Below are 8,949 nucleotides of genomic sequence, written 5' to 3' on the forward strand. Positions count from 1 at the left end.
AGCTTTCAAGTAAATACAATAAATTAGTTTCGAACCTAAGTTAATATAAGCAACCAATTAATTTACCTAAGGGACTACAATAAGCAGCTGAAACACTGGGGAAATCGTAGGTATTACCCTTGCCAAGTACATCTAAACCAGGCAAAAATTTGAGACTATCAGGATTGGGTGTGTCTTGTGTTTGAATAAACATATTGCGACGATTTTCACATTGACATAGTGGAGAATGGAACTTCTTTCCGTCTAGAAGATTTCTATTTGGAGGTTTCGGCCCAAAATGTTGAAAATAAGTAAAATTTTGCGCTTGTGTTACGCATCTAAATTATGGATAAATGTTATAAATTTCATCACAATTTTAGTTCTATCTAACACTCACAAGGTAAAGACCCCCATATTACTTTGACGAATGGCAGCAGGTCTACAAATTGAACGTAGAATTAAACGATACATATTTGAAAGACTATCTATTAAAATTGCGAATTAAGACTTTTTATCACCGGCCCGAAGAGAATTATAAAATGTTAATCAGCTGTTACTGTTTATGTTCATTTATTGTGAATGAATTCAAATATCATAGCAGAGCTGCCACATATCTTTTTATCTAATAAAGCCATGCATATACGCATGGCGAAATTATAGTTTCACCATGGCTATCCGTATAAGTGCGTTTGAAGAGCGAAATACACAGATACTACGTTTATGCGTAGGCTAATTCACGAATTCATTTAATGAATTTGGGTTAAAATTGGCTACATAAACACCATTTCACGAATTCAATTATACACGAATGTTAACCATGAGTTCGGCATCATTTCATGAAATTTTGAAGTGCAAGTCCGGCAACGCCACGTTTCACAAACAGCTGTTTACTAGGGTTTAGGAATGTTCGATATTTAAGAAAGTATCGATATCATGAATCGATTGCAATGAATTAGCATATAAAATCGATATGACGATATATCGGGCTGAACAATATCGATATCGAAAAAAATCGACGTTGAAAATCCTACTCCCAATTGGATAGAATATTAAACCTGCCTATCAACTCACCTAATTGTGTTATTTCCAATTTGTATATTTACTGAAGATTAAAACGGCATGCCGGACGACTTAAGCGGTTTGTCAAACTTAAGAGCTAAATAAATCACACAAGCTGCTGATTAAACCTACTTTAGTATTTTCCCATACACTTTTTTGTAGATGAAAAATATATTTCAACTTAAATATCGATATTGCGGGTAAAGTATCGATGTATTCGATATATCGACCTTGGAATATCGATTCAAAAAATCGATTATCGTGCCATGAAATATCGATATTCAGGATAATCGATATGATATCGAACATTCCTACAAGGGTTATGATGTTTTTACATTAGCTTTGTTTCTTAACAGATAACTATCACACATTTTCACTGGATTCTCCTGGAAAACGTTACTTAACACAAAAAATTTGCAGAAGAGAGCCAAAAAGACAGCGTAAAAACGAGAGAGCTGCAAATTTCTGCTGGCGAAATTTCTGACAACAGAAATTTGCAGTCATATATTTAAAAAGCAGCTGTTCAAAACGCACAAGGAAAAAGTTGGCAAGTTTATTTTAATTCGTTTTAATAAAACAAAATTAGTGCATCGTTATCGTTGTACATGCATTTGAAGATGTGTGTGTGTATATATAGGTACAGTGCTTGCAAATTTCTGCTAATTTTCGTTTCTTTACTTTTTCCTCTTTCGATCTCTTTGCGAGGAAAATAATACTCTTCGCCAATCTGCTGTCATCAGCTGTAAAAAGTTAAGAAACACGCCTATTAAAAAACATGAGTGGCAAGGCGTACTTAACAGGTGATAGCAGCACCCAAGGCGAATTTATATAAGGTGGTGTTACTAGCTCAGCTGATTTTGTGTATGTGTTTCGCCGCACGGCTTCTGATATCAAATTGAAAAATTTTGTTTGAATTTCTACACACACTCTTACAGATTTTGACAGTTTATGCCGCCAAAGCAAAAACAAAATACATGTAAATTTTTGTTTTTGTACTCCTGCTATCACCTTATATTAATTCGCCTTGGCAGCACCATTTTATTTTTCTTCGCCTCACGGCTTCATATGTCAAATGGCTGCTGTTGATTGGTTGTAGCAGTTGATTTTTTATTGTTTTTTGTTCTCTTTCACATCCTTCGTATGAAGTTTTTGATAGCCGTAAAAGCAAAAACAAAATACATGTACATTTTGTTATTGGCGTACCGATACCACCTTATTGAATACGCCTTGATGAGTGGCATAACCAGGATTCAAAACACTGGAAAAGTACGTAGAACCGGCCGGCTTGCGAATGCAAAACTGCAGGTCCCTCTACCTTCTGGTTTGTTTGCGTTTTGTTCCATATTTCAAACCAATTGCCATGTATCTTCTTTAGTAGAAAATAGCATGCGTGCATTTAAAACGCCAAATATACCTCACAAACGGTTTCAGATTGTAATGCCAAATGTGCGCAACCACGGTTAGATGCTAGTTTTAAACGAGGTTGCGCAAGTTAAACTTTTTCTTCTACTACGGTTTAGAAATAAAAGAGACTGATGTTTTGTATTTTGACGTTTTGGAATGCACCCTAAGTCTCCACGACGAGAGGTCCATTAATGGACTGACGCTGATCACTTCGACCAGTTAAGTTTTGAACACATTGAAAACGACGAGCTACCGACCACGCTTTCAATTTGTCATCTTTATTATCTAAGCGCTTTGTCGATGGCGACATGATTTCTTTGAACGCGGCAGCGACATCATGAATTTGTATGAGTTTGACATAAAAGAAGAGGAAGAACCTTATCTGTCGCCAAAAAAATAGAAATAGATCTAATCTGGCCACAACCACAGCCGTCGCGTAGCCCGGTCGTCGCCAAAATAATTATCTACATAAGAGTACGTGTTAAAATAATTTGACAGCTGTGGTTTGTAGCTCGTCGTTTTCATTGTGTTCGGGCTATTAGACACACTTAAGCTAAGATAAACACACGCCTCTGTGCATAAAAAAATGTGTGCCGACCAATACAAGGAAAGCTCAATTGGGGAAAGCTGTACTTACAACACACGGCCAGATATTTGGCACTCGACTCTCACACCTTGCTCTCTGAGATTTAAAAGCCGACATCTCACACATCACAAACCTACACCGAAGACGTAGTATTATTTTAGCAAGCCCATAACAACAACTGGGATGACGATAGGGCACACCGCGAGCTGGTTTGGATCGATATAGGAAGCTGAAGAAGGAGACATGTTTTCCGTAACAAGAAAAGAGCAATACATGAACGCAAGATCATGAAATGCTGGACGATAGGAAAAACGCACGTAAACTATAACAGAAATAATAATTCTGTGCCCGGGAACCTAGACTACATTCTTTGTGCATTGCGTATCCAAATCGGTTAGACCCATTTTTCCTTGAATTGTTTCTTTCGAAGAGGAATTATTGCCGTATGAATAAAAACTAAGCTATTGCTTTTTCTTAAAGAGTTAGACCTTTTACTTACGCGGCCATTGTGGTTTAGTGGTTAGCAGTGCGCGCTACTATTCCTGAGAGCCTGGGTTCGAGCCCAGTTTCCTACCAACATCAAAAAAATACAAGTAATTTTTAGCAAAAAAAAACCGACTTAAAAAAATCCAATGATCGGATCTAAACTAGATTAGTAGGGGATCACCTCTGAGACACCACCTTTCCGATCCAAAAAGAATTATCGAAATCGGTTGACGCGGTCCAAAGTTATGCGGTAACATACATAAAAAAATATATATTCCGACGAACTGATAACCTCCTCCGTTTTCGGAAGTCGGTTAAAAATGAAACATACAATTCTTTTTTCTAATAGCGGTCGCCCTGCGGGCAATGGCAAATCTCCGAGTGTAGTATTCTGCCATGGTTTTCATAAAAAATACAATCGCCATTCGGAGTCGGCGTAAAACTGTAGGTCCCTATCATTTGTGTGATAACATCAATGCGCACGCCAGAAAACGGAGGAGAAGCTCGGCCACACTCTAACATATTATGTAAGCGCCAATCTATTAATATTATTACTTCTTATTATGTTTATTTATTTGAATAAATTGAGAAAAAATTCTGAAATTTTCAGAAAAAGTAATTATAAATATTGACTGGCGTTTACACGCTGGTGTTAGCGTCAGAAGAGGAAGGGTCTTCTCTGAGATGGAAAGACCAAGGGTAGAAGGACTTTGCTTTACTTATCATTACCAATTGCCGTTACTTGGCACAATGCAAAAAGACTGACGTGCTTTATTGTACATATTTGGTAAAAACCGCTTTGGCGGTTACAGCGCCAAACAAGCAGACGAATAAAGATGTATTTATGAAGTCTAATCAGTTCGTTGACATTGGCCTTTAGCCTTCCACGCTATACGAGCATTCTACTCACGGTAAATACAAAATTTGTTTATTCCAATAAAAATCTCTTACAAACACATTCCTCATTTCGTGGGTTTTTTTGAAGGCATATAACTATTTTTCAATCACATGTATGAATGTATGTACATATGCACATACATCTGATATGTTTAAGAACGTATGTAAATAAAACTGTTTTGTAAATCTTCAAATGCCAGGCAGTTAAGTTGAATTTGTTTTTATTGAACAATCAAAATATTAACAAAAACTGTGTTTAAACTTCTTAAAAATATGTTCATTGAAGAATTTTAAAGTGCAAGTATTTACATAGTTGGTAGGTGCGTTTGGTTTAATGGAAGGTTGATAGTTTGCTATAAAATGAATTGGACCCACTTAGAAAATTACAATTTAGTCGTATTTCTTGATTAGTACATCGTTAAGGGTTCACCAAGTTGAAAATGAAACTCTTGTATTGTAATTTACTTATTTTGTTGGTAGTAATCTATCATGTTGGCATAACTAATACTCAGACCACTGCAACTTCTCCAACTACAACTACGGGTACAGCTACAACTGCATCCAATTCATCATCCAACTCCACATCAAATTTGAGAGCAAGAAATGCTCGACTAAGAAGACGTGTAGCCCGGCAATTAAGAAGACAAGCTACTGGGCGTAGAAGAAGAATAGCTCGTCGACAGAGGAAACAACGACAACGTGCACAGCAAATTCGTCGAAGAAGACGTCAGCAAAATGCAGGTTAATAAGTAAAAGAATAGAACACTTGTTTTAAAATACAGCATAAAAATGGGAATAATTTTGCTGTACAAGTTTTATGGGGGTGAATATGATATTAAAGTTAAGCGTTATACAAAAAAAAAAAGATTTCACTAAACTGAAATTTCAATGAATATTTAGCTGTAGTTCAAATAAATATTGTATATATGTAAATTGCAAAGGTAAGGGTAAGCGGAGGTTTGACAATACCAGCCGAGGCGGGACCGCTATTAAAATTTATTTGTTAGATGTTGCTCGGGCCAAGGATCGAACTATAGACCTGCCAAGTGGTAGTCTCTCTAACCGCTGGGAAGGACAAAAAATATGATCTATAGTGAAAGGCGGTCGAAAATATTAAACTAAGCCTTGCTATAAAAATGGTGCTCGTTATGTGTGATATTCTATCACGTTCAACTTGTAAAGTAAAATTCCGACACCAAATTAAAAGATGATTCATCAGTTTGCACATATTCACAGTTTAGTCATTCCCACGACAGTCGGATCTACGTACTGGAATGACTCGGATTTCTACTTACCAAGTGATGTTGTTTCTATGTAGGTTAGACTGCTTTTACACAGTTCAAGTATTGAATTCAATTCTGCTCGCATGCGGAAGAGAGGGGGTGAGAAGAAAAGGGACGAGTACACATGCGTCTGTACCGTCAAGTCGTTTCAACTTTCTTGCTTTGCTTTTGGCATTTTCGTTGCTTCCCATTTAAAGAACCAAAAACTTGAATTCAACAGAATTGAAACGTGTAAAAGCAAATAGAAAACACAAAAGAGAATGAGCAAGAATTGCTTTCAAGTACTTGAATCATGTAAATCGGGTGTTAGGTTACGGAGCTTGCAAGGCGAATTTATACCCGGTGGTGTTGTTAGATCAGCTGGTTTCTTTGCCTAACATGTATTTTGTTTTTGCTTTTACTGATTTGACAGCACACCCATCAAAAGCAAAAGCAAAATACATGGAAATTTGGGGCGAATTAAGATTTGACATAACAGCCGCAATACAAAATAGATGGGATTGTTGTATTTGCTCTACCGCTACCACTTTGTATAAATTCGCCTTGGGTGATTGCCACTCCAAACAGTCCGGCAGAGTCGAGTTTAGCTAAATACTGAGAGAGATATTTATTACAAAGAGTACATCTTGTCCTTGCCAGAGTGCTCTATACTCTCCACCTCTTCTTCGCCACTGATACCACGCTTTAACCCTGTTTAAGCCAGTGAAAGCTTTTAATTGTTGTTCGTCCCTGCAGCAACAACACCTACCTCTGATGTGTATGCCAATGAAGACTCTACCCGTTTAGGTGCAGTCAATGGATGCAGCCAACTAAACAACTTCTCAGGTCTTAGGTCACACAAGGAGGGGACCTCATGATTTTTGGCCCCATGTTGGTCAAGCAAAACGGTAACTACAGCCACTATGGTGACCAACAACTTGCGCAATATGCAGGTGTCTCCAAACACCCAAGCAGTCTCTACTTAGCTCACCTGAGCAACATCACTCTAACTCCCAAATACCCATCCCCCATCCCGATTCAATTCCACTGTCTGCTCCGTGTGTCAGTCCAGAATATATCGTAACAAATACTATTAAATTGCATTCGACTTCAGAGCAATATCGAGATAACCGTCTTCATGGGCCGGTAATAATGATACATAGCTGCAGTGCAAGAGATGAAGCTACACAGTAACTTCACTTCGTTGTGCTGCACCGGATACAATGTGCACTGTCGCAGTCCCGATTATGGTCGAATATAAGCACCTACATCAACTTTAACAAAGCTTGCTAGGACGGCTTTGCGGATGTTACTAAGAGCACCTTAGCCGCTCTTCCCACACCAACAGACGTTCAAGCTGGCGAACGCAGATAGTCACTGCCACATCGACTCGCTTCATCCTTTCTGGACGTATAGTGGAAATCCGTCCTTACAGTTGATGAGGATATTATAGTGAATAAGTTTAATCGACTTAGCCAGGTTGATCCCGGGAATCACAGTATCAGGGATCTGAATTCGGAGATCCGATAAAAACCAGTGCAAGCGGAAGGTATGCGAGGAGCAGTTAAAGACTTGCAGATTCTCCTCTGGTGCGATCAAGCTTTGGTCGACCATAAGGTCACTGGCCACTGTGGACATCGTACACTACGGCTAATTTACCACCACAGGCCTTAACCGTAACCGTCCCTGTTAGAGAACAGTCCTAGTAGCGTTGGACTTGTCGAAGCCGTTTGACACCGTTTGCCGTACCACGCTATTAGAGGACATAGAGGCTTCTTCTCTCCTACACGGACTTTACGGTAGTCAGGGAATTATCTGAGTGGTCGACAGCGTTAGAGGAAAAACATCAAACCTATTTAGATTAAACAGGTTATCCTCTCCCCACTTCTTTTCAACTAATACATATTGAAACTTCACCAAACGCCAGAGGGAGTTTCCTTTAGCTCGTGCGCTGACGACTGCTCGATAATGCCGTCCAGCAATGAAATTGATGACCAACGTTCCAATGTAAACGGCTACCTCTCCGAACTTTCTCGCTTCTTCACTGCAAGGACTCCAAGTAAAGGAGCACAACATCGTGCTCAGTAAGCATCTCCACGTTGGTTGCTATAGATTTGGAGATATCTTTACGAAGTAAAGGACGAGGCCTACCCAACCACTGGACCCAGCAATACATACCAGAATTTATACGACATCCGGTTTAAAGGCTCACTGAAATCTGCAGCGTCTGTTCACTTAGTAGGTGCGGGTGCAAGAGGGCGTCTGCCTTGGAGCAAGCGGCTCGCGAAATAAACGTGTATTCGGTTGCGAAACCACCCCCGTCCCAGCAATGTATTGAGCGCTGGATTTAGGTCCACGTAAAGGGGTTTTCGGTGAACAACGAAAATGCCTCGGATGAGATCCACCTTTTGATGACGACCACAGCAAATGTTTAAAGGACTATGATTTCAGGGCATGCATCTGGAATGTCCGGACCCTCAACGGGGAAGGTGCCTCTGCCCAGCTGGTTGATGCCCTCGTATGGACAAAAGCTCTGACATCACCACCATCCAAGAAATGCGTTGGACGGGGAAGGCAAGAAATGCCTGGGGCTTTGGGACGTCTACTACAGCTGCCATGTAAAGGAGCGCAAATTCGGTGTTGGATTTGTGGTGGGCGAGAGACTCCGTCGTCGAGTACTGTCGTTCACCCCGGTGCACGAGCGTCTAGCCATAGTCCGCATCAAAGCGAAATTCTTCAACATCTCGTTCATCTGCTGGTAGTAAACAGTACTAGGCTCAAGCGTAAAAAACCCATCAAGCTACGTGGCTGTTCCAGATCGAAAAACGAGAAACAAAATCGACCATGTTATAATAGATGGAAGGCCCGCTCCCAATGTTTTATACGTACGCACACTTCGAGCCACAAATAGCGACTCGGACCACTATATTGTTGCAGCCAAGATACGCATCCGCCTCTGTGCAGCAAAAAATGTGCTTAACGTCGAAAAGCTGCAGTCCCATGAACGGCTAACGCATTCGCTACTCGACTTTCTCACTTGCTCTCAGAGAGCACTGTTCCGACAAACCGACATAGGCGAGCAGTGGAACCACATTTCCCATTCATTGAGTACCGCCGCCGAAGAAGTAATCGGATTTCAGCGAGCCCGAATGAACAACTGGTACGATGAGATGTGTCAAGAAGCTGCAGAGTAAAAACATGCCGCCTACAGGGCCACGCTGCGATCGGAGGCAAAATTCATTCTCTCAATTCGTCGGCCATGATTTTTTTCAGACG

The 8,949-nt window shown here is 40.1% G+C and overlaps 1 protein-coding gene across 1 annotated transcript; it reads right to left on the reverse strand.

Annotated features, from left to right (window-relative positions):
- Positions 1 to 54: 54 nt before the first annotated feature.
- On the reverse strand, positions 55 to 537 carry LOC118755613 (NFU1 iron-sulfur cluster scaffold homolog, mitochondrial-like; the record flags this gene model as incomplete). The annotated part of the gene is made up of 2 exons (XM_036490440.1): positions 377 to 537; positions 55 to 317 (listed from the first exon to the last, which is right to left on the reverse strand). Coding segments are annotated over exons 1-2 (337 nt in total), but the record flags the coding sequence as incomplete, so codon positions are not given.
- Between the last annotated feature and the right edge of the window lie 8,412 nt (positions 538 to 8,949).

Source organism: Rhagoletis pomonella, unplaced genomic scaffold (genome assembly GCF_013731165.1).
Source record: "Rhagoletis pomonella isolate Grant_MI unplaced genomic scaffold, Rhpom_1.0 Rhpom_scaffold_06804, whole genome shotgun sequence".
In the NCBI taxonomy this organism is placed as follows: domain Eukaryota; kingdom Metazoa; phylum Arthropoda; class Insecta; order Diptera; family Tephritidae; genus Rhagoletis; species Rhagoletis pomonella.